Consider the following 25408-nt stretch of genomic DNA (forward strand, 5'->3'; position numbering starts at 1 on the left):
GACTATCATCAGTAAATAAACAAACGACAAGTGCTGGCAAGGATAGGGGGAAATGGGAACACTTGTGCACTGTTGGTGGGAATGCAGACTGGTGCAGCCACTGTGGAAGTCAGTGTGGCCTTACCTCAAAAACTTAAAAATGGAACTGCCTTATGACCCAGCAGTCCCACTTCTGGGAATATATCCAAAGAAACCAGAAACATTTAATTTGGAAGAACACGTGCATCTCTATGTTCACTGTGCATAATTTACAATCCGCAAGATCGGAAGCAGCCCAAGTGCCCATCAGAAGATGAATGGATAGAAAAGCTGAGGTACATTCACACAGTGGAATACTACTTGGCGGACAGCATAGATGGACCTGGAGAACATTAGGCTGAGTGAAGCAATCCATTCAGAGAAAGATAAGTACCATATAACTTTACTCACATGTGGAATCTAATGAACAAAATTAAACAAAATAGCAATAGGCTCCTAGGTAGAGAATAGTCTGCCAGCTGCCTTAGGAGAGGGGTGTTGCGGGGCTGGATGAAAAAGGTAAAGGCATGAAGGGAAAAGAACGCTCACAGACACAGACAACAGTATGGTGACGAGCGGGGGGGGGCTGTGGGGAATGTAGAAGAGGGTCAGGCGGGATGGATGAGAATGGGAGGGGGCTTGACAATGTCACCCCAATCAATTCAATAAAAAAGAATCAGTACTTGAAAGTCTGAAATTCAATTAGATGTACCTTTATTGAGCAAGACATGGTTTCTACCCTCAGGTAATTCATACTCTAACAAAAAAGTTCAGACACATTTTCATATTGTTATAAAACAAGTAGGCATGGGCCTTAAGGGAGGGGCACAGTGCACCGGGGTAGGTGTGTGGGGTGGTGCTGCACTTACTTCTTCAACAAATACTTAACACGTGCCTTCCCTGGGCTTACAAAGATGAAGAAGACCAGGAGTCCAGTCTTCTCGGGGAGCCAGACACACATATAAATAATTAGAATGTAGGAGTATAAAGATAGAACTATACACAGGCCCTAATAGGATAATAGGTATAATAGGTACAGGTATATAGCTATTACCTAGTAGATAATAGGTATACCTAATGTACATAGGTACAACTTATTGAGCACTCATTAAACACTTTAGAAACATTTCCTCCTTTGTTTCTCACAATAACTTTACAAGGTAGGCACTGTTATCCTTATTTTTGAGATGAGAAAATCAGCACTCAGACACATTAAATAAATTGGAGAGGATCCAAAGTTTAAAATGTGAAAATATTGAATTCAAACCCAATTTTTACTGACAACAGGCCACAGGCTCTTAAACACTACAGCATACTGCTTCTCAGAAACTTGTGGGTGCTCAGGGCAGGGCGTCTCATTCGAGCCAGAGGTATGGGACACCTCCTTGAGCTGAGTTCAGGGATTAGGAGGTGTTGGGGAGACAAATGAAGGTTCAGGTAGGTGCTCCAGCAAAGGAAGCATGTGTAAGGGCCCAGGAGGCAGGAAACTATGCAGTGTCAGGGCATCAGGACCATTCTAGGTTGTTCTAGAGTGGGCAGGGAGACAGGACTTGGCAGAAAATGTGACTGGAGGATTGGGATCATGGAGGACATTGCATGCATGTTCGAAAACGGAACTGGATGATAGGAGTCCATAAGGAGCCCTAAGCAGAGGAATGCCAGGCCTGGGCTTACATTTTAGAGTGGTTACAATGGCAGCCGTGAGGAGGATGGTGTCGAGGGGTGCAAAAGTGGGAGATCCATTAGCGATTGTTGCAGTGCTTCAGGTGAGGGAGGGTGAGGGTTTGAAATAGGTTAGTAGCACAATGAATGGGAGATGGGAAGCTTGAGAAAAATGCAGGTGGTAAGTTGGTAGGCTTTCCTGTGGCTGTCGGGAGTCAACACGAGGAGAAAGCTGGCTTGACTCTGCAGTTCCCATTGTGGGAGACGGTAGATGGGTGGATGGCCATCAAACAAGGAGAAAGCAGGTCTGGGGTTAGATGAGGAGTTCAACTTTCATCATGCTGAGTTGAAAGTGCTACTGGGACATCCAGGTGAAGAGATACAGCAGGAAGTTGGAAATCTGAGTCCAAGTCCACGGCAGTTGAGTGGACTGGAGAAAGAGATTTGGGAACCATCAGCCCGTGGTTATAGTTGAAGCAGGGAGAAAAGAAGAGATCCCACAAGCAGAGAGGATGAAGTGAACTGAGTGAGGGATGAGGAATGGTCAGGGGAGAGGAGGGGAGGCATGGAGGGGAGGGGCAAACGGGGGGATGGTGGTGCTGGACGGGGCATGTGACGAGGTTGTTAGGAGAGAGGAGAAATGCACACTTCAGGCTGTGCAAATAATAGGAACAAAATAGGGGGAAAAGCGAGACTGTTTTCAAAGAATGTAATAGTTCAATTTGGCTGGATAGTAATGGTTTGGATGCAGTTATTTGGTGATATTGGGTCAGGGGTATATTGTTGAGGGCCTTGACACCGGCAAGAAGCAGCTGGGAGCAGAATGATGCTGTAGACTGTTTATTTTCAAGGCGTGTTGAGTGGATTAAAAGGAGGAGTTACATACACAATGAATGTTATCCAGCCCTAGAAAGGAAGGAAATTCTGACATACCTACAACACACCTTGAGGACAATATGCTAAGTCGCAAAAGGACAAATGCTATATGATTCTACTGACGTGAGGGACCTAGAGTCATCCAATCCAGGGAGACAGAAAGTGGAATGGTGGTTTCCAGGGCTGGGAGAGAGGGAAAGGGAGTTATTATATGAGTTTGGGTTTTGCAAAATGAAAAGAGTTCTGGAGATGGATACTGATGATAGCTTTGTAACAATGAGAAAGTACTTAAAGTCACCTAAAAATGGTTAAGATGGTAAATTTTACATTATGTGTGTTTTACCACAATTAAAATTCTAAAACGAAAAAAGAGAGAAAAAAGGAACGAGTGATAAGAAGTAAGGCTTCTTTTCACAGGCTGTTTTCAATAGTCCAGGTCAGTGCTACTGGGCCGCGAACTGGGGAGGCGGCCGTGGAACGGTGGTGGAGCCCCATGAAAAGGCTGCGTGTGCACATCCGAGATGGTCGAATGCCGGTGATGTCATAGGACCCAGCTGAACAGAAGGGCAAGAAGAGACAAACCCTTTAATGAAGTCCAAGAAAATGTACATTCCTACCACTTAAGTTAAAATCCAAAATATTTCTTGGGGGCACTCGCTTTTAAACTAATTACCCAAAGAGCAAGTACTTCTCATCTTCAATCATCTCTGGTCAATTTGAAAGATTATTTTTTATTAGTCTCCACTTTGTCCAGTGTGCAGCTGAGTTGCAAAAAAAAAATTGCCTTCAGTACAAAATTGCCCTCAGTCTTTTGTGTCTCAAAAGGGGAGTGTTTCCATTTCTCCATTTTATTCTGAAAACTTTCAAAAAGTTTGGGCTGTGCCCTGTGCTGTCCCCATTACTCATTTCGTCGTTTCAGCTCTAGTTCTTGCATTTGGCAGGCCTCAGATGCCCAGTTTCTGCCTCAGCCCTGGTCAAATAGCCAGTGACCCGTCTCTGAGTTGAGATTCTCTAACTTTTCAACAAAGTAACAGAATAAAGGCATCAGGCTTCATTATCACTTATAATAAGTAGGCTAGGATTGCAAAAAAATCACACACACGTAAGTGGTGCTCAGACTTTGCTGTATATGAGACTCATCCCAGGAGATTATTAAAAAAAGAAAATTCCCATTGGTTTTACAGAGATTCTGATTCAGCACTTCCTGGAGAGGTACAGAAATGATTTTACAAAAATGGAGAACACTGCCCTACACGTGGTCCCTGCACTATTTTTTTGGAAATTGATAAGCTAAATCAGGGTTGATTTATTCCCCTTAAAACAAATTACAGTCATCCTAATAATACTGTCATTTTAAGTTGGCATTTCCTGTAGCATTCTGAGTACATGTCAGTTCATAACATTTCTGAAGAACATTTTCTCTAAACTTTGGAGGAAATGGATGGATAAAATAAAGTCCTATAAAGTTTGCCACAGGTTTTCTGCTCTTTGGGGACAAGAGTCATTGTTCCCGCTTCCCACGGCTGTGTTTCTGTTTTCTCCAAGTCCCTAAATGTTGGAGGGGAAAGAGGACAGGGCACTAAGAAGCAAAGAGAGTGGGAGGGCACTGGGATTGCTAAAGTCACCCAAGATACTAGCAGGAATGGGGTGGAGAGGAGAGTCCTGATCGAGATGGTGAAGTCCTCAGAGAAAGCTGGGAACGAGGCAATTTTCAGAGTTGAGGAAGGGTGGGGACACCCATAAAACACATGTAGTGTTGAAGGTAGGTCACTGGACAGTGGCCTGGATGCATCGGTGGGAACCAGTTTGCGTCCCCAGCCACTGCAGTTCCAAGGGCCTGGGAGAATGCTCTTCTCTGCTGGAGGGGATGGGGAGACACACAGTTGCCAAGGTACCAAGTGGCTAGGACAGAAGGATGCCAAAGAAAGGTACTGGACTTCTCCCAACATCTTTGTTGTTGGTCAAAAGAGATTTCCTTGACCAATAATGAAATATTGTTTGGCGATTCTACCGGGTATAAGACCAAAGGACAAGCAGCATTTTGAGTGAGGATAAGAAAACCCAGGATGTGACGACCTCATGATTGCACAATGGAAATGTATTTAAAGATAATATTCAGGAATCACTTTTCCTTAGGAAGCTTGGTGGATGAGAGAACACACACTGCAGAGCAGAAGTTGAAAGGTGGGGCACTAGGGGGCCAGCCAGGTAAGGTCAGTGAGTGATGATGGGCAGGTGAGGGCGTGAACAGAGAGAGGCCTCTGGCTTCTCTAAACGAGCCGACTTCCAATCTGCCCAACTATGTTCAGGTGGGCATGTAGGATGCAGGGTATCGGAAACTCCTTATTATCGATAAAACAGTTCCAGTTTTAAAATGTTGGCAACTAGTTCAAATATTAAATAAAATGCACTGGAGGCCAAATCAGACATGACTGTGGCCAGATCTGACCCGTGGGCTGCCATGTGTGGTCTTAGCTTCAGAGCCAGAGAGACCTTGCCAGGAAGCTGGCTCTGGGGCCTGCCATTCACCTCTCTGACCGCAGTCTTCTCATTCATCAAGCGATGGGTAGTACATACCTTTCATTTTTTTTATAAGGATTACACATATTCTTGATGTCCTTAAATGAATGTATTTTGCCTGTGTCTGATATCTAGTAAGTGCTCAGTAAATGGTCTTCATATTAATCAGAATCATGCTTTTTTAAAACATGAGCTCCCAAATCTTAAACAAATACATCATCTTGGAAATGTGGAAGATTAATGTGTCCACATTATAAAAGTGAAGTTATTATACTTTAGGTTAAAGTGTGAGTACTAGTATGGAAAAGGCATGTGGTCTATTTAGATCACTTCCCTCCATTGCCTTGCCTTAGTGCCTTCTCTTTAGACCCACTGATGCTGCAGATGCCTGAAAGTCATAAGGCAGAAATACACATATTATACACCAAAAGAAGCTGTAGAGGAACCTTCAGCAAAAACATTTATTAAAGTGACTTTTCATGCAGTCCTTTGCTAGAAATGGTGCAAAATGAATGAGACAGACCCAGACCTAAGACATGTTCCAATGGCAGCAGAGATTTTAATATTCATATGAAAAGGGCTATAACAACTGAACAAATTAGTGAAGGTACCTCCTTCCCCTGCAAAATAAGGACAGGAAGGAAAGCCTGGGTCTATTGGTAAAGGAAAAAAAATGATGCATATCACATCAGGGGAAATCATTTTATTGGTCAGAGAGATCAAGAGTATAAGATTTTGAAACTAAATAATCTAGAGAGATTTCTTGGTGAATTAACATGAAATGAATGTCCAGATAGAGAGAGAGGAGAGTGTTTCAAATGGAGTGTGAGACTTGAGCAAAGGTTTAGAGATAGTGAAAAAGGATGCTTACATGGATTTGAAAAAATTCGCCTGGAAGGATATGGTCTTAGTGAGGAATTAAGATATGAGTGAGTAGGCTATTTTGAGAACTGAATGATGTGAGGCAACACCCTTTGGTTGAACTTGGACTTGCCTGACTCAGGTAGGGCATTCCCCAGGCTTAGGAAAGGTCTGCCCTTGTCTCGCTGAGCACGTATTTATCTTGACTTTTTCATGGTGTTTTTCAGTTGGTTTAAGTCCATCTGCTCCTCTGTTCTTCTCTGTAATCTTCCTGAGTCAGTTTCGGGTTTCTAACCAGCAAACCAGTGCTGGGGATGGGAACTCAGGAGAGAGAGAGGAGCACAATTGCTTAGTTTCCAGCAGGAGTTGGGGAGCTTTCCCTTTGGCTGGCTTGCTGAGCCACGCCCATCTTCAGTGGCCATCAACTGCTGATGGGGGAAATTGGCAGGACTCTCTCCCTCTTGGACTGTATTGCTCTTGACCTTGCCCACTCCTGTAACTGTCTGGACTTTCTTGTCAAAATGATACTTTGTTTTCATTAGGCTAAATGTGTTCCAGGGACTTCCCCACTGTTTTTAAAAACATCGTGTCTCATGATCAATGGGAGGACAAAAAACAAGGGGCGGGGGGAGGAAGCCTAATTTCTTACAAAATCTTTGAATCTGTCCGTTTAACTCAGCAGGAGTAAAGGGGTAACCTGATTTGAATTGTGATAACTGATTAGCTAAACACATGCATGTGCACGTATATCCATATTTTGTTTAAAAAGTTTCAAGGGTTTTTTCTTAGGTGTTCTGAGTATAGGTAAAAGAAAGTCAAAGGAAATGTGTAAGTTGATAGTATTCTGAGAGTTGGTGGTGGTTTTTGCTGCTCGTATTCATTCTGTCTCCTTACCTAATTATCAGCTGTGTCTCTTTCAGCAAGTTACTTAGCCAAACTCTGCTTTAGATTCCTTTATTATATATTGGTGGTGGTGGGGTGCATGCAAAACACTTGACTATTCAATGTTTGGTTACGACTATGATAATGAATATTATAAAGGGTATGGTTGAGATGGAGAAAGTATGGCCCTACAGGTAGGGCTAAACTCAGCCCTGGTCTAAGTTGTCAGACAGTTGAGTGACTGTTAAAAGCCTTTGGTCAACCATTCTTCAAATATTGGAGCATGCTGGGGATGTTAGTCACGGGCAGAGTTTCTGCTTTGCCATATTCCATGAAGACCTAGAGACTAAGAGGGTCTAAGAGGCCAAAGGAGAACTGACCTTAGGAAGATGTTTACTGCATCCCCAGCTTACTAATTCCGAGTTATACTAATGCAGCAAGTGATCTTTTCAAAGGGAACTCTAATACTCAAAGTTCTCTGCATCTGTGTATATATTCCTTCAGCTAAACACACTATATATTTTAGAAGATAACAATTTATTTAAAAATTCCTCACCCAAGGATACTTTCATTGATCTTAGAGAGAGAGAGGAAAGAGGGGGGAGGAGAGAGAGAGAGAGAGAGAGAGAGAGAGAGAGAGATGAGAGAGAAACATCAATTGGTTGCCTTCTGTATAAGCCCCAACTGGGGAATGAACTTGCAACCTAGGTGTGTCCCTTGACTAGGGATCAAACTTACAACCTTTTGGTGCATGGAACGACGCTCCAACCAACTGAGCCACCTGGTCAGGGCTAGAAGATAACACCTTTTTGAAGAATAATGACTTGTGAATTAAGTGTAAGAGTGTTTTTCTCTCTTTCTAATTATAACTGGTGTCCAAGTAGTCCTTGAATTGCTAGATAATAGTTTATGGACTGTGAAGGTAGAGAATTTAGCAAGTGGTCTCACAGTGCTATTGACTTAATGAGTAGTTTAAATACATTTGAGAAAATCAGAAAGCTGAGTGTCCTGTACATACATTTTCATGAAATTTATGGCCATTTCTGGGCACAATCACATCAATAGTGCATATCTATAGGTAGTTTACCAGGCTAAGCAAGTATGGTTTTGGATTTAATTGCCAACTAATTACTCTAATAATAATTCCAGACCCGAGAAAAACAGAGCCAAGGGGCCTGCTCAGGATGTTACTACTGCCTATAAAAACAAATAAAATCCTTAGGGTTCAATCAGAGGACTTATAATTACACCTACAGCATGGTGATGTTAAAATGGAAATATTGGACATCCGGAGGATGAATCGAGATTCGGTCACTTGCCTTTGGGAATGGAAATCTACGATGCCGTGACTGTCCAAGGGTGCGGTGCTGCTCACACCTGCGGTCTGTACACAAGCAGGGTTGGCAGCGATGACCATGAACTGGTCTGCAAAGCAGAATAATTCAGGAGAGATACATGGGATGGGTATTTAAAATGATAAGGAATCCAGGATGATGACTGACTTCTTGAGCCCTAACATGTAAAGAAGTCATTTAACAGGAGGAGTAGGTACATAAAAAAGTGCTCTCCCTGGTGAAAACACACGTGCTCTCTGGACCACACAAGCACACAGGATGTTAGCTGGCATCAGAGTTTGTTTAGGAAAAGAACGGCGGAAGCACCGCCTGCGACTACGCAGGCTCGGTGGAAAGGGTCTGCAAGGGAGCACGCAGAGCAAAAGGCACCGAGCCGCTTTGATAGCTTCGTGATCGTTTTCCTCCTCTCGCCCCCCTTTTCTACCACCAGTGCCCCATAGCCACCCATTTCATCCTCTCAAGTGCATGAGAAAGGTTCGTAAGAGAGACAGGACCCTTGTTTCCATTTTTTTTCTTTCCACGGTTATAAAAGCAAAGTATTTTGTTTGCTCCTTGTATGATTTAGGAATAAGTTTGAGACAACTGCCTCTATCCTTTACAGCAGATCCCATCTAAAACTAGTTTGTATAGTGTATGAATAAAATTTCAGGCTTCTTAGCATATTTTCTGTTCTCTCTTTCTCCATAAAAAGATAATTTCAACATATCCCAGTTACTGGGATTTCATTCTACTTGGTATAGCAGAATTTAAATTATACAACTTAGATTCCTCTGGAGTATAACTCCTTAAAAATAGAGAGCACAGCTTGAATGTGGTCTAGAGGCAAGAGTAAATGGAGTGGAAAACTAGTAAAAGTTTGGTTTAGAAGGTTTAATACTTATGAGCTGGCAGCCCATGGCCTCTACCTGGGGCTTCCAACCTTTTGGCGTCTCTGGGCCACACTGGAAGAAGAGTTGTCTTGGGCCACACGTTAAATACATTGTGACAATGATCACACACACACAAAATGTCTGATAACGTTTTAAGGAAGTCTACAATTTTGTGTGGGACCGCATTCATAGCCACTTGGGACGTAATGTGGCCTGCGGGCCGCAGGTTGGACACCCCTGCCACCCACGCAATGGGAGACATAGACGGGATAGGTGTGTGTAAAGAATGAAGCAGCTCATGAATACTCAGCCATGATATAAACATCAAAAAGGAATAAGTATGACTTTAACTATGTTGGTCTATTACTATTCAAATATTAATACCTACTTTTCTTTGAGACTGTTATTAAACATTTGCTGACAAAAAATGATAGTTTAGGAAAAGAAACATGTTTAAGAAATGCATTTAAATGAGATTTGAATGACATGTGGTTTGCTTTACTCATGGTAACAGCCGACCAATTGCATGAATTTCCCATCCAAATGTGTCTTCTACTTTAGGGCTCGTTGGAAAAAATTTCTAAAATGCATGACAACATCTCACAGGGCTGACACATGGTCTTATTTTCCAAAGGCGTAGATTTAATATTTGAATGCAATAGTATTTGACTTTGTTAGCACATAATATTTAAACTTAAAAGGAAAATACTCTAATTTGTTTATGCATAAGTCCATTAAAGTATTTCTAAGGGCTCCTGCTATGTTTATTCTCTAGAAAAAACCCTATCAATGAAGTGGTATATTAGTTCTTAAGAAGTCACTCCCAAGCTGAATAATGGACTGAAAACAAAAGCTGTTCTTAGAGGACATTTCACATCTAAAGCTATGCACGTGATGCTTTGATTCAAATAATATTCTTCTAAAACTTGTGATGATGATTCCATCCTGAAACAATCCCCCAACTCTGCCCAATTACACCAGAATTAGGAGCACATATCTGAGGCGGCTTAAACTTCTCAACCGCCTGCTCCAGAGGCAAAGCCCTTCAGTGGCTGTGCTCATTTTGCCTCTGCATAGAGGGCTCAGACGGAAACAGAATCAGTTCCCCTGTTTTCCTGGAAGAGGGAGGTTCTCTTTGTTGCTTTCATCTTAGCACATTGTGCATTTTTTATTGGCTCTTGAATATAAAAAAACCATAACCTCATCTGGTTTTTCTGCTATATTCTCATACTGTAAATCACATAATGCCTTCCAACCTAAGGTAAAATGCCTAGGCTCAAAATATCATTTCAAAATTGATTTATCATTGCAGCTGATAGAAAGATTTCCAGGGTGTAAAAAAAACTACCCAATGTTTGATTAATGTGCCACAGACTGCTAAAAATACATCCATGCACTTTACGAAACCAATTCCAGGATGTAGACATTCACTCATGCTATCTTAGAGCCCTTTTCGTGTCGTTGTGAGAGGCTGCTGTCGCTAATGTAGCAGCTGGCTAGGTTATTGCTTCTATAATATAATCCATAACACAAAAGCAGCTTTTTCCAAACATTTTAGAACAACTCAAGTTGTTTACATGTCTCCGTTAGGTAATTTTCCTATAACTTTGTGTCAGTTGGTGTCATACTATTTAGTAAAAGCCTTCATTAAGTCAAGACAACTGCATTTAGTTAAATTTCTCTCATGCAGAGAATTATAGGAAAATTACAGTCTGCTGATTCAAGGCCATCATCATGAAGTAAATACAGTGTTTTAGAAAATGAATGCAAACTACAAAAGTGGAGTTGTGTAATTAAACATCAAGTAGTCCAAGTAATAGAAGTCATAGATTAACTGCCTCTCAGTTCTCGTCAGATCCTTTAAATACTGTCTCACCACCTGAGCGTTGGTTCTTTTATCGGAAGAGTGCCTGTCCTTAAAATTCGGAAATTTCAGCTCTTTTGGAGCACCGATCAGCTGTAAAAAGTAATTAGCATCTTCTTCCAAAGTTTCAAATTTCCCAACGAAATCATAGTTGATCAAACATGGGTAGCAGAGTTTGCTGACCTTTTCCCAGTGAATGTCCATGCCTACTGGACGGTGGGCATCCAGCAAGTAGTGGACAAACTCTTTGAATTTGACTCCAGATCCATCGTTTAGTGCTTTTTCACAGGCATTTGGCCGGTATTTCTTGATGATTGCTTTCCCAAATACTGGATGGTAATAACTATTGGGGTGTTCAAATTTGTCCCTGAATGCCGACACTAATCTTTCCATGGGGTCACGAACAAACACAGCTTTGGTGTAGGTATTCAAACGAGTGTATATCCCTTTTAAGTCAAAGCTGTCCAGCTTTTTCAAATGCTTCCCGTAGTGAACAGCATCGTGGGAGATGTTGTATGCTGAGGGAGCCAATCCATTTAGCACCATCAGAATCCTTTTCCAGTTGGAACAGCCAGCCTTTGGGACTTCACAATATAAGATTTTGTGTTTATCTTCTACGTAGATCCTGGATACCATGTGAAAAAGATGTGATTGAGGATGACTCACTCTGCCATATTTCTTGCAAAACTCCTGAAGGAAAGACCTGCGTTTCTCTTGTGTTGCATCAGTCACCCTCCATTTGTTGTCCTTGACTAAACTTTTGTTTAAAGGGTGAACGTTCAATGGCCAACTCATTTCTCTGAACTTCTTGAAAAGGGTCTTAGTTCCTTGATGTTTTTCAATCAACTTAATTGTTGGTGACTGTGTGGTTTTACCCAAACGTGGACCCCCTCCTTGTGAGTGACTGGTTTCTGTTAAGACCCTAGTAGACCTCTCAGAAATAAGAAGATTTTCTTTTTTTTCCTTGGGATCCTCAGGCATGTGGAACTTGAAATTCTGTTAAAATAGAGGAGAAATGTTGAAAGCACATTTACAAGTATGGGTATATTGATAAGAGTGTTAACATATTTGTTTTAAAATACTATCAGGGAGACCACATTTCATGTAAGCTAGTAGAACAATTTAGTAAAGCATGACAAATATATATTTTGTAATAAGCTTCTTCACAGAAAACATAATAAAAAATGGTATCCATGCATGATTTTGAATCAAAGCTTTACATAATATTTTATATATATTTGGATTACTTATACGTTATTATTCATTTAATGCTAATGTGGTACCTTACATTTATAGATTTTCTCATGTTAAATTATCTGAATGTTATTGGGATAAAACATAGTTTATTGATTTGAATCTACTGGGTTGGCCAAATAGCCCATTTGGTTTTTTCTGCAAGATAAAGGACACATTTTTCATTTTCACCAATAACTTTACTGATTTGGATATTTTGAATATGTTGACTATCTTCTGCTATTGGCTTCTCGTGGGTAGAGGCCAGGGGAGCTGCTAAACATCTTCTAGTGCATAAGACAGTCCACAGCAAAGAATTATTTTGCCAAAATGTAAGTAGTACTAAGAAACTTCACAAACCACTTTTGACATGTTCAATGACTCATAGCACCTTCTCCACGCAGTGCACAGATCTTTTTTTTTTTTGCCTTTCAGTTGTGTTTTTACCTTTCTGGAAATAATAAAGCACAATACATGGAAGATGTTGCATAGTTTTCTTCCACCTTCAATATTAAAATAGCTGCACGGAAATTCACTAATTTTGATAAGTTTTTTTTAATGCATGCTGATATGACAGCTGTCACAATACAATCTAACAAAATTGTTTTGAATGAAGTTAAAGATAACTACATGCTCTACAATCATACAATAAAAAATTAGATGAACTTTTTGGCCAACCCAATATGTTCATAGTAAGTTCATTATTGTTTTTGTACTGTCTTTGCATCTATGGTTATCAATGACGTAACCTTACAAAATGCCAAAAAAAAAGAAGAAAAAGAAAAAGTTATCCACAAGATGGAAACAAAAGGACCTTGAATATTTATCTTAGCTTTGCCTGTAATGCAATAAAATGTAGTTCAATCATTCCATAGGTCAATGATTCTTGAGTTGTAAGGAGTGTTACTTTCTAGCACTGATTTACTTAGCCCACCTGAGTGTAGATACAAAATGTAGCTGTATTTGGATGGAAATTTCTGTTGTTGTTTTTGGGGCATTCTGTAACAACAGTTTAAGGTCATACCTTAAAACTTAATATTGTAGTAAGGCTAATTATAAAATGCTGATAACCACTTTAGTTTGTCAAGTACTTGCACAAAGTATTTTCTTTCCCTGGGAAAAAGTTTCACTTTTTATGAATTCATTTGTCACAACTTAGAAACTACAGTCATGCTATCATACAATTTCATTTATGTATGAGACCTCCCCTCTTTCCCAAGTGAAGAATGACTAAGGAATCCAGAAAGGTCTACTTGATGTCCTTCTATATAAAATTGTATCAAAAGTAGAATTAGAAACGAGTTATCTTGTCAGTGGGATGAGTCAGCCCATCCACCATCTACTCTTCATCTGACTCCTTCCTTCCTACAACTTTCACAGGGACTGGGTAGAGAAAGAAACGGGAGAAGGGGGTTCTTTACAGTGTGGCTTCCTTCAGTAGGGACTGCAATTGTAAGGACTTTGACTTCTACTCTGGAAGACTCAGTAGCTTTTGGGCAGCAGAGATATATACATGATCTCAGAGTTGAAAAAAATGATTGAGGAGAAAACTGGATTGGAGAGACACATATAGGGTTGCCAGCAAGTTAATGAAAAGATTAATGAATAAATGATGTGCTGTGGGAATCATGCATGGGGCCGCCAGCCTAAAGGTGGGGGGGGGGGTGGAGGGAAAATTTCCTAAGGGAGATGTGGATATGTAGACAGATGGATAGAGATATAGATGTATTAACCTTATATCCTCGAGTGTCTAGAATGGTCTATATCCTACAGAAATCTCTCTATAATTTTGTTCAATGATCAAATGAAAGAATGAATGGACTTAGGTGTTCAAAGGTGATTAGGAATTTTCTAGCAGGTAGAAGAGGAATGAAGCATAGTGGATGGGAGCCCCCCAGGCATCACGGTCCTTTTTCTAGTTGAGATTTAAGGGCGGTGCTTCTTTCTAGTGCACGATTATGTGAGGACCCCCTCCATCACTGCACACCAACTTGTATAACCCTGTAAGACAGCAGCCGTCATTTTTAGCTCTGAAACAGTTTGTCTGCAGTCTTCTCAGAGACTGCCAGGGTGACTTCAACACTCTGAATCCCTCTTTACCCTGATCAGTGACTTCCAGTTCATAACGTTTTCACAGATAATACAAAGTCTGACTCGAGGTTTGAAAGATCATGGGGTTGTTGGTAGTCTGCACGGGAAGCACTTACCCCAGGTCTGAAATGAAAATGCCACTATATTGCTGCTATTTCTTCCACTACTATGTCTATAAATAATAACTGGTATCATTACTATTTTAATAGTAGTAGTATTTTCCATTATTATCCGGAGTGTAATTTGTGTGCCACTAAATATGCCCTAGTTAGTTCTCTCCCTGCCACACTAACACAAACAAAAAATCAGCCTTCCACTGTGCCCTCTGGACCTTCTGCGTGTGGTCATCGAATTCCCTTAGAATCTCCAGGGACTTCTGGAATGGTAGTTTCCCATGACTCTCTCTGACTGAAACCTGGCTGGCCCCCAAGACTCTGCTTCCCTTGCACTTTCTCAGGTAGACGAAACTTTGCTTACCCAAGCCACTTGTTCTTCAGGCCAGGAGATAGGAGTCTACTTCTTTCTACTCCAACTGCTGCTTCTGGGACGGTTCCTCTGGGGAAACCTTCCACTTCTGTGAAGCCTAAGTGTCCTGCTGAGCCTGCCCTGACCCCTCCTCACACGGTCATCTGCCTTCACCCTTGGCTTTTCCACTTTATGCTGTGAGGACTTCAGCTCCTTGCTCAGATTTTGCTTCTTCATCTCCACTCTTGTCAGTTTGTGTGGTGACTCTGACACCTAATAGGCTCTCGGTTCCCTCACCACGTCACCTTTGATAGAACTGTTTTCTCTTTCACATAGACTCTGACATCTCCGGAGCCCACGCCACCTCCATCATCTCTCTGACCGCCATTGTCTAGCTGTCCCGCTCACTATTACTTCCAGTTTTGCAATTCTATGACCACTTAGAAAAATCCTCACCTGAGGACATGCTTATTTATTTTAGAAAAAGGGGGAGGGAGGGAGAGAGAGGAGGAGAGGAACATCGATGTGAGAGACAAACATCTATTGGTTGCCTCTCACATGCACCCCGACCAGGGACTGAACCCACAACCCAAGCATGTGCTCTGACCAGCAATCAAACCTGTGACCTTTGGTTTATGGGACGATGCACCAACCAACTGAGCCACACTGGCCAGGGCTATGACCACTTTTCATTATATTATCTAAGCTCTTAGCAGTCAGCTTGCCTGGTTCTTTTTCCTTTAGTTCCCAGAAAGTCACCTTTATAAGGAAGTATTTCTTGTTCACCTTGTCTAAATCATGTTCCCTCTGAGACTTGCTCCCACAGAACCCTGCTTCTTTCCTCACAGCACTTATCAACATCAAAACAGTTGTATTCACTTCTATGCTGTCTTTTCCACTCCATCCACCTCTTCTGCACGAGAATACGACTGCAGAGGTCTTATCTGTCTTGCCCTCTGTTGGATCTCTGGTACCTAGCACAGTGCCGGGCAGATAGAAGATGATCAATACATATTTGGTGAATGAGTTAATGTGATCATAATGTAACGATGGGCTTCCAAACATTGCTTTATGACCTTGTCAAAGACAAAGAGTATTAATCAAAAGGTCAAGATTAACTTAGATAAATAATTTACCAATTCTTGTTAAGGTGCTAAAAATCTATATTCAAACAAATCTTTGGCAGAAGAGAAAGCAAATAAAACAGGCGCATGTAGGGCTGCTTGCCCTAACGTAGGTGTGGTGGGCTTGGAACCTTACCTGAGGCTAAGTCAGATTGGTTCAAAGTCACTCAGTGCTGCCTGGGAGCCCCAGGAGGTTCGCCAGCAATCTGGACTCCCAGGCCACACCGTGGGCACCCAGGCAGAACCTCTGGTGCAAGGGTACCTGACTCTAATTTAAACGTAGTCCCCAGCTGCTCCCCAGGCCATAAAGGCAGTTGGGGACCACTGAACTGGAGTATAGTACAGGCAAATAAAAAAAAGTTCATCTCATGGCATCTAGGTGAGAAAGACAAGTGTGGCGAAGTGAATGTTTTAGTAAGCAGAGACTAATGCTCTGTTGTAGGCAGGGATGTCCCATTGGCCTTCCCACGGTCCAGATTAAATACCCTTCACATTTTTCCATTCCCTTTGCCAGGTCCCCAAGCCACTGTCCCCAGGCCACTGTCTAATGACTAGTTGGGCTGGTGAGATAACGGCCTGAGAGAAAGGTTCACTGCTCATAAATCAGACTTCATTCCCCTGTTAGTTTATTTAGTTCGAGTCAGTTTCCCCAGCTCTGATCAAAACAAGATATGGGCAAAGAAACGATACCCAGTGAGGCTTCTGATTGGATGTCCATTAGACCTTCTCAGAGCAACCCCTTAGCTCATTGGCACCCACTTTATAAAACCAATTGTTAGAACGTGGTGACATCTCTCCCCAGCCACACCCCAACTTCCTTCCAATCACAGCAAAGGTTTCCATGACTGAGGGGTTCAGATGACTAGAATCAAGGTTAATGAGATTTTAAATTGAGGCTTATACCAATGAGTTTCCATTGTACTATCAAGTATGATTTTATTAAACAGCAATCATTCAATGAGTAAACTCTACATCTCCCTTTTCCTTCAGGGCCCTTTGTTCTGATTGTCCTAAAGCAAATAAGCAAACTTATCATGTCTCTTCAAAAATGGCTCCGCCATTTTTGTTTACTCATTTTAAAGAGTAAACATACTCTTTAATGTTTCTGAAGATGTTTTATTACATTCCAGTCACCCCATCACAAAATCTGAGAGCTGCTTTAACAATAAGAAAGTAAATTGGTTAATTTGCATCTTATCATGTCTTTTAAAAAAATCTTTTAAATGTATTTCTTAGTTGGATATTCTTTAGTACCCTCCTAATTAATCTCCCTGAAAATGATCACCAAATTAGTGTCCCTAAAACATTTCGTTTTTCTTCCCTTAAAACTTGGAACTGGCTCGACTGTATACAAACGAGGTCCCAGTTCCATAGCGGGCACGCTGGCAGGCTGTCACCGCGGGGGCTCTTGTCACTTTGTGTTCTGCCCCTGTCCTGACATGTCCCCTGTCCCGTACTTGCTTCCATCGGGCTCTCAGCATCCCCCACCCTTGTTTTCCTCCTTTCTCGGCACTTTCCAAATCTCCTAGGCTGGCAGCAAGTCCTGTTTTCTCCACGAAAGCCACCCAGATCTCCGGCGAGGCATGCGGCTCCCTTTGAAACAACTGTAGCACTTAGTCTGTACCACCTGTAATGAAAGCACTTTTATTCCAGTTTACCTTGTTATTTGCTTTCACATTGGAGAAACCCTTTTAGCCACAGCGAAATTGTAAACTATGGCCGATAGCTATTGTTTTTCATAAAAACCTTTAAAGAGTGGGTATTGTGGCAAAGTTAGTTGGAAGATATGTAACTGTAGCTGAAAAACATAGGTAGTCAAAGAAGTCTAAGAAAAAATTGTGGAATATTCGTGAACTCAACAGTAAATCTGAAAGCCCCATTCTTTTTAATTTTTAAGGCCTCTGTATCACTATCAATCCCTTGTGAAATCTCTGATCTTCAACAATGAAATTAATTCCTCTTCCTCTCTTCCCCTCAAAGTCATGGAGGACCTACTACAATCAGGCTCTATGCTAGATGTCAAGGAAGGTGTGGTGAGTAAGGCACGTGTGGTCCTTGTTCACGTGGAGCTGATAGTCTTATAGGGAAAAATGTATTAAGTAAATAGATACACAATAATATAATCTACTAACAGAGTGGCAAAGGCTCCAGCAGGGCATGGAAGGCTGGGAGAGCAGAAATGGGAATGCAGGCTATAAAGACAAGTCTGACCCAGTTGGAGTGTTAAGCTTTCTGTTTAGCACTTTTTGTTTCACTCTAGTGAGTTATCATAAAACTAACCAGAGTGACTCGAGTAACTAGGTGACTCTCCAATTTATTTTAAGTTTATTAAAGGTCAGTGTGCAGTCTCATAATCTATACAATCTCCATTAGCATCTAGAACAGTATCTTGTGCAAACATGTTTAGAATTTAATTGAAGAGCAATATCACTCCTGTACTGCCTTATTCAGGCAACTACTCGTTGGCTTTATGCTGTTGACGAGGGTGGTGTTTCTGGAAGCCTTCACCTGCTACCGTGGAGCTGATGGAAACTCTGAACCCAAGGGCTTTGATCATCCATTCCTTTAATCCTCCCACGTGTACTGAACCACTGCGACATACCCCTTTTGGCATTGCATATACAAGAATGAATCAGATACAATTTATGGCCCCTTGAGGAAGCCAGAGTTTAACTGGGTTGATAAAAATAAGCAGTTTATGAAAAATATGTCATAAGGAAAGGATGCATAGGGTATTTGGGGAACAGAGAAAAGAGTACTTAATTTTTCTGAAGAGATTTTTTTTTTTGGAGCAAATTTCACAGAGAAAGTGACACCTGAGATGGGTCTGGGAGGATGCCCAGGAGTTGGACTGGTGGACGAGTCAGGGATGACGAGGACTGGACACGCTGCCATCGAGAGAACAGTTGGGGGACTAGAGGCAGATGAGTGGGAGAGACAGGCAAGGTTGGGAGTCACTCCAGGAGGGCTTGTGCCCGTATGAAGAGATGAGATTTTGCCAGAAAGGTGACGTGGTTTTTCAGTAAGGCAAGGACTTAGAAAGAACATTCTCGCAGTGCCAGGGAGTTGCAACCAGGAGTAGGGGGATCATTTAGAAGGCGGTTGTTGCTGTCCATCAGAAATTCTTAGGAGAACTAAGACAATGGGTCAAAATGAAGATGAAGGGACTTATTTGAGGAAATTTAGGAAATTGATCAGACTGGAAGAGTATTGTTAAAAAAATGTGTAAACAATGGCCTCCTGTTCCCTCGAGAGAGGAAAGAAGAGTAGCAGTAGGGGGCTTTGGGGCAGGTGTGGGTATTCATTATCTTCAGTTGCAGACCTTTTGAGTTTCAGGTGCCCTTGGTGATCTGCACGTCGGTATCAAGACTCCAAAGCTGGGTATACAGATTTGGAAGCTGCTGGCTGGTGAAGGTGCCGGCTGAGCTTATGGCCCTGAAGGCATTGCCTAGACAGAGCAGCAGAAATGACCACAATATCGGCCGTTTGCCGAGGGCTTGCTGTGTGCCTGACCCACTGAACCCATGGCCACCATTGCCAGGATAATCTTTCACTTCCATTTTCTTTTCTTTTTGTTATTTATTGATGAGAGAGAGAGAGAGAGAGAGAGAGAGAGAGAGAGAGAAGTAATGATTTGTTGTTCCACTTGGTGATGCATCGGTTGACTCTTGTATGTGCTCTGACCAGGTCTCAAACCTGCAACCTTGACAGATCAGGATGACGCTCTAACTAACTGACCTCTCAGCCACAGCCTCACTTCCATTTTCCAGATGAAGAACTGGAGCCTGAAAACTATCCATTTGTTTAAGGCACACAGCTTGAGAAAAAGGAATAATTAATGAGCCTAGTTATTTCCTGGGCTCAAAGACTTTTCCTGTTCTTAGGGAACCTGGCAGAGGGCTGGGGGCCATTAGGTTGGCATGGACTCCGCCCCTCGGAGAACAGTGACGGGGCGAGGAGCCTGTGAATGAGACTGTAGATGACTGGGTCATGGTGTAAAACATGTTTTCCTCTTCTGGTCTGTTTGCTTAAGGGACCAGGACTCAGTCTTCTTCCTTGAGAGAAGCACTAGGAAGACCTGGGAAACCCCAGCAGCCCTTCTGTGAGATTCAGAATCCAAAAGGGTGGGAATACGACACTGTAGCTGCAGGGCATGGTCTGGGCCCAACCTGGAGTTGTAGGAACAAATTTCTGTTTACAGTTTCTCTGAAAAGAACAGGTATCCTGCGAAAGGCAGGCCCAGGAGTGGGTAAGAGAACAGCCTGCCTGGGGTCCAGTGTTGACTATGGATAAGGTTCTTCGTCTTGCTGGAATGTGGTTACTTTATCTGAAAGGTGGAGACAACAGTAGTGACTACCTCAAATGTGGTAAAGACCAAATGAGTTAATATAAGCAAAACGCTTATAAAACTTCCTGGCACCCAGTAAGTGCTCTTAGGGCCATCATTCAGGAACAATTTATTTGCATTTGGCTTGCTCTTATAAAATTGAAAGAGCTCTTGTGGTAAATGCGTGTGTTGTTGCCTGTGTGTCTTCCGCGCTGGCTACCACCTTGTGCTGCTGGTGCAGCTCTGAGAACCTCTGACACACGATAGACTGTGTCTGCTGTGGGCGCGCTACGCTGGGCCATCAGCAGACAAGTCTGATGATGACACTATCGAACTGATGAGGATTTTTTCCCTTCCTATCATTTAGCTTTGACATTTTTCTGGTTTAATTGTAGAATATAGTTTTTATATTGCATCATTTGTTATTTATCGGCATCTAGATGTGATCCAGTTATATTCCTTTATACCATTATGAGGACTTAGTTATTCCTACTCATTAATAAAAATAAGGGTGGGAGTGGGTAAGATACTTGAAAACCAGTCCTTTCTGGGGAAATAAATCAGTACATCTCTTCCTGTTCCTCTTTCTCGCAAGGCTTTAGAAGCTGATTGCTTCGTTAGGAGAGGGCTGCTTTTCCAATAGGACATTGGGAGAAGTGTGAGTATATGGTCCTAACAACCAGCACCATTTTCCCCCGTCTCCTTTTCCATCCTCGCCTTCCAGTCTCCATCTTCAGCTCTTCATGGAGTAAATGTTTCCCGAGTGCTGACTGTGTGCCAGGTGCTGGGCCGTGCGTTGGAAGAATGGCTAGCAAGTCAGACTTGGTCCCTGCTCTTATGGGTCAGTCTTGGGGTCAGGGTGGGGGCTGGGGGGGATACAGAAAAGAAAACCGAGAATTACCATACTCGTTGCAGGTGATAAGATGCAGCGAGAATGTGATACTAGGAAAGTATAAAAAAGGGGCTTTCAATCCTTGCTTGGAGGTTGGGGAGAGTTTCTTGGAAAATGTGTGTGCCATTTCCTGTCTCTGTGACTTGTGTTTCTCTCTCTCTCTCTCTCTCTCTCTCTCTCTCTGTCTCGCAGAGAAAGGGGAAGAGAAGGAGAGAGGGAGAAAAACATCAACTGGTTGCTTCCCATACACCCTGATGGAGATCGAACCTGCAACATTTTGGTGTTTGAAATGATGCTCCAACCTACTGAGCCACCCGGCCAGGGCGAGAAAGCTGATGTAAGATGAGATACAGATTTGTTCATTTTACAGACGAAGGGCTTGAAGCTCAGAGCATTTACTTAACTTGCCCAAGTTAACACAGTGCTAATGCTGTGCTTCAAACCTTAGTCTTACTCATTTATGGCTTTTTTCAGCTGCATCATATATAAAGCAATCTGTTTCTTGTTTAATGCCCATTAAATGAATTGATGTAAGTAAAGCACCAAGCGTGTTCCTGTTATGATTAGTGTAATTGAAAACCTGTACTTTTGACTCATAAGGACCTGGATTATGTCCCTGTTCTAACATTTCTTGTCTGGGTAAACTTGGCTAAGCTGTTTCAATTTTCTAATCTTCAGAAGCCTTGTCTGTAAAATGCAGATAATATTACCATCTACCTTGTAGCGTAGTTGACTTATAGGAAATGTGTGTAGAGAGTACTTAACACAAAGTATGTTTTCTACACATATCAGATTTTTAAAAATTTATTAAATAAATATTTACTTATTGAGCATCTCTATACGACAAGCATTTCCTAGGTGAACAGTAGTGTTTACTTCCGGTTTTTCATCTCTTCCTCCTCTTCTGTCTCAAAACACTTAGCAAAGTTAAGAGTATATGATAAATCCTCAATAGAATAAAGATGAGTGACAGAAAGGAGGGTGAAGGCAACTGAGAGAAACAGGAAAGAAAAAGCCAGTTGAGTCCTGGCTGGTGTGGCTCAGTGGATTGAGTGCCTGCCTGTGAACCAAAGGGTTGCCAGTTCGATTCCCAGTCTAGGGCACATGCCTGGATTGTGGGCCAAGTCCCAGCAGGGGACACATGAGAGGCAACCACACATTGATGTTTCCCTCTCTTTCTCCCTCCCTTCCCCTCTCTAAAAATAAATAAATAAAATCTTTTAAAAAAACCTCGAAGTGGAGGCAAAGGCAAAGAAGAAAGCAGAAGAAATGAAAGCACAATGATAGGTAACAGGAAAGAGCACTGAACACTTGGGGCTATAGGGTAAGGAGAGACACTGGTGACAGGTAGCCCTCTCCAAGCTGCAATCTCTGAATCACCTAAACTGCTTAGACACAGAGCAACAGTTTTGGTAGTGTAGTGAGGCGGTCCGAGCTGACCCAGGATGCTAATTTCTATGGTCACGTTGGACACAAGGATTGAAATTATTATTTTATTTGCCTGTTCTTTCAATTTTGGATTGAATTCCTCTTTACGTTTTTTTCTTAAAGTCCAAGAAACTTAAGGTATGAGGACTGAGGTTCTAAGACAATGTGAACATCCAGGGGAAATTTCTGTGGAGAATAGCACTGTTCTCTGGCTTGGCAAGGCCACCGGAAGCTGAAAACAGACATAACCTTAATGCACATACAAGTAGATAAGGCTTCTCCCCAAGGGGTTCAATATGCTTTTCAGATTTATCATTTTATCTTCCGTTTGAATTTTGTTGAAAACAATGAAGTATTCTTTTGTTCTTAAATTTACAGATAAATTAAGATAGACTTGTGTAATAACTTGCCCAAGGTCATTCTGCAAAGTTAATGGAGAAGTTAGGAACACAGTCCAGTTCTCTAATTCCAACCCAAAAGCTTTAAGTAACAGAAGACCTTGCTTTTGAAAGAAACTCAAAACTTAACGAGGAGCTGCAACTCGATAAAGTGAAATGCATTCAGAATGTTTGCTCCTTACTGTTTTTTCTTTTAGGTTGTGTCTGCAGATGTCGAATGTGGATGAGAATGACGAAATGCAGTCAATTACATTTGGCATGAAACAAGCAAAATAAATGGATGTTTGATTCTTACAATTTTGACATTTCACTGGGATTTTACATGTCTAACAGACTTGGAACGTGTTTCTTTAATATCTCCCGACTGGTGTCTAGTTTTCTAAAAGTCAGCTAGCTTTCCTCCCCTAGCTTTGAAGATGAACAACAATAGTGTGTATATCTGAAAAAATGCTCTGGAGGAGAAAGGGAGGAGGGCACCCTGACTCTAACACCTATCTGAGAAAGCAGTTTGGCTCTTGTTTTCAGGAATATGGTGGGGGAGGAGGAGCCAGCTGCCCTGGGTTGGAATGCCCAAGTGTAAAGGTTTTTTTTTTTGGAGGGGGGGTTGGGGCAGATGCTGTTATGGGTATGGGATAACCAGCAAGAGACTTTCCCAGGCAAGAAGAATGAGTCCCTGAGGTGACACTGAAATTGGGGACTGACTGGGGTGGACTCTGGGGCCAGGGAGGGTCAGAGACATGGGTCAGCAGTGAAGAAAGGACTTGGGTGCTTCCACGGGTGGAAGTGAAAGTGCGAGAGAGAAGAAAGCTGCTGTGAGGCCAGGAGCACGGTGGCTGGATATACTGGCAAAGTATAACAGACTGAACTTCTAGTCAGATCCACCAGGCCCTCCTCTTTGGACCCATTTACCCAAGGCCATGCTGCAGTCTCAGCCCTCTGATGGCAAGGGCATGTGAGTCTTTGAGAATAAATTAGAGGCAGTTATAAAATGCTGGTACAGTGTCAATTATATAGTAGGTTTCTCCAAAATGGTAACATTTCTGTTCTGTGCCTTTCTTCCCTGATTTTCCCTCTGCACTGGATACATCGTCCAGAACGCCTGCCTTTTCAGTTTCAGGTTGAAATGGCCATGGCAACAGGCCCTGTTCATGTAAGCAGGATGGGGTGGACATTGATTCAGTTAGGAGTGGGCACTTGCCCCAAGAGCAGCTTATCCACAGGCCAGCTGGCAATCAGTAGAGGACCTGGAGGGGATGCCTCTGCCCAGGTGTGTGGATGGTAACTAGCTAAGTCTGTTAGTCCATCTTCCCGGGGGGGGGGGGGAATCTAGACTGGAAAATATGGAGAGATTTGCCAGTTATTGGTGAAGGGAAAAAAAAATGTCAGAGCAGCCCTAAAGAGAAGCAGAGCCCAGGAGCATAGCTGAGTCAAAATAATGGTGGTGCTAGGGACTTTAGCACCGGGGAGAGCCCAGTCCCCTGAAGCAGCACACACCTGAAGGCCCCTCTCTCCCCAATCTGGGGCCTCTAGTCCTGAGCCACTGGAGCCCTGGAGGCGGCAATGTCAACTGTGAGAGCAGCGGAGACATTGGTAGGGACACATTCCATTTGTCTTATATGGTTAGGCATCTGCCAGCCCCAGATCAGATTTGCCTTTGTCAGCACCTCTGAGTGACACACACCCCTCTGGCGTGTGCCACCTGCATATTCGACAACTCAGCTTTACTCAAGGCTGCTTCTCAAAGTCAGGCCCAGCCCTCTCAGTCTAGGGCAGGCGGCTGCCTCCGGGGTGCTAGGGGGAGAGGGCGGCCTGTGGCACCAGGCTGTGCCGTGGGGATCCTGAGGCCAGGCTGAGAGGAGTTTATTTTGTGGATTTCGGTGTGAGAAAGAATGCAAAGGAAGAATGTAAGACAGAGAGTCGCAGCAAAGCAGAGGACGGAGAGGCAAGCGGGAGGGGAGTGGGTCATTCCGTGCGGGGGCCAGAGTGGAAGAGCTCTAGCTAAGCACAGCCATGGTCCCGTGGATATTGGCAAGCTCTCCTCTCTTTATGCATTAAGATAAAATCTGTCAGTTTTTTATAAAAAGAATATCATTTTACCAATCTAAATTTTGAAGCCTTTTGGGGTTTCCAAAATGGGTTGATTCTCCTGAAGATGATTATACCTTCCTCAAGATGTCATTGCCATGGCTATTTAGAAGCATCTGTGGCCATGACCATGGTCTCTCCTCTGGGTCCCCCTTTCTTTGCAAGTCCAGGTATGAGTGGCACTGGTTTTGCTCCTTTAGCCTGATAGTGTCTGTACAACCTCATTCCCCAGAGCTGCTATAGAGCTAGCTCCTTACAGGGCATGGGAGGATCACAGAGGGTCGCCTGCCACCTGCAGCCCAGCTTGAGGAAGTGCAGCTGTGTGATGGGTGCGGGGGAGGGAGCTGGAGGCAGTCCAACCCTTCCAGTCCTTTCTTTAGGCCCAGCCCAAGTCTCAGGAAGCTGCAGAGGCTGGAGAAACTGTTTCTCCCCCACCCACAGTCCAAAGCTACTGAGCC

The 25408-nt window shown here is 42.7% G+C and overlaps 1 protein-coding gene across 7 annotated transcripts in view; it reads right to left on the reverse strand.

Annotated features, from left to right (window-relative positions):
• Window positions 1-25408, reverse strand: part of CHST9 (carbohydrate sulfotransferase 9) — a 268780-nt gene that overhangs the window by 25937 nt on the left and 217435 nt on the right. For 5 of the 7 annotated variants that reach the window (XM_024580660.3, XM_045188003.3, XM_024580659.4 and 2 more), the window contains one exon: window positions 8851-11903. In XM_024580660.3, the coding sequence (XP_024436428.2) occupies window positions 10815-11903 (1089 nt within the window). In that variant the 3' untranslated portion in view covers window positions 8851-10814. Of the gene's footprint in view, window positions 1-715; window positions 3111-8850; window positions 11904-25408 lie in introns of those variants that run through there. The other 2 variants (XM_053912209.2, XM_053912210.2) reach the window with 2 other exon arrangements.

Source organism: Desmodus rotundus, chromosome 10 (genome assembly GCF_022682495.2).
Source record: "Desmodus rotundus isolate HL8 chromosome 10, HLdesRot8A.1, whole genome shotgun sequence".
Taxonomy (NCBI): Eukaryota; Metazoa; Chordata; class Mammalia; order Chiroptera; family Phyllostomidae; genus Desmodus; species Desmodus rotundus.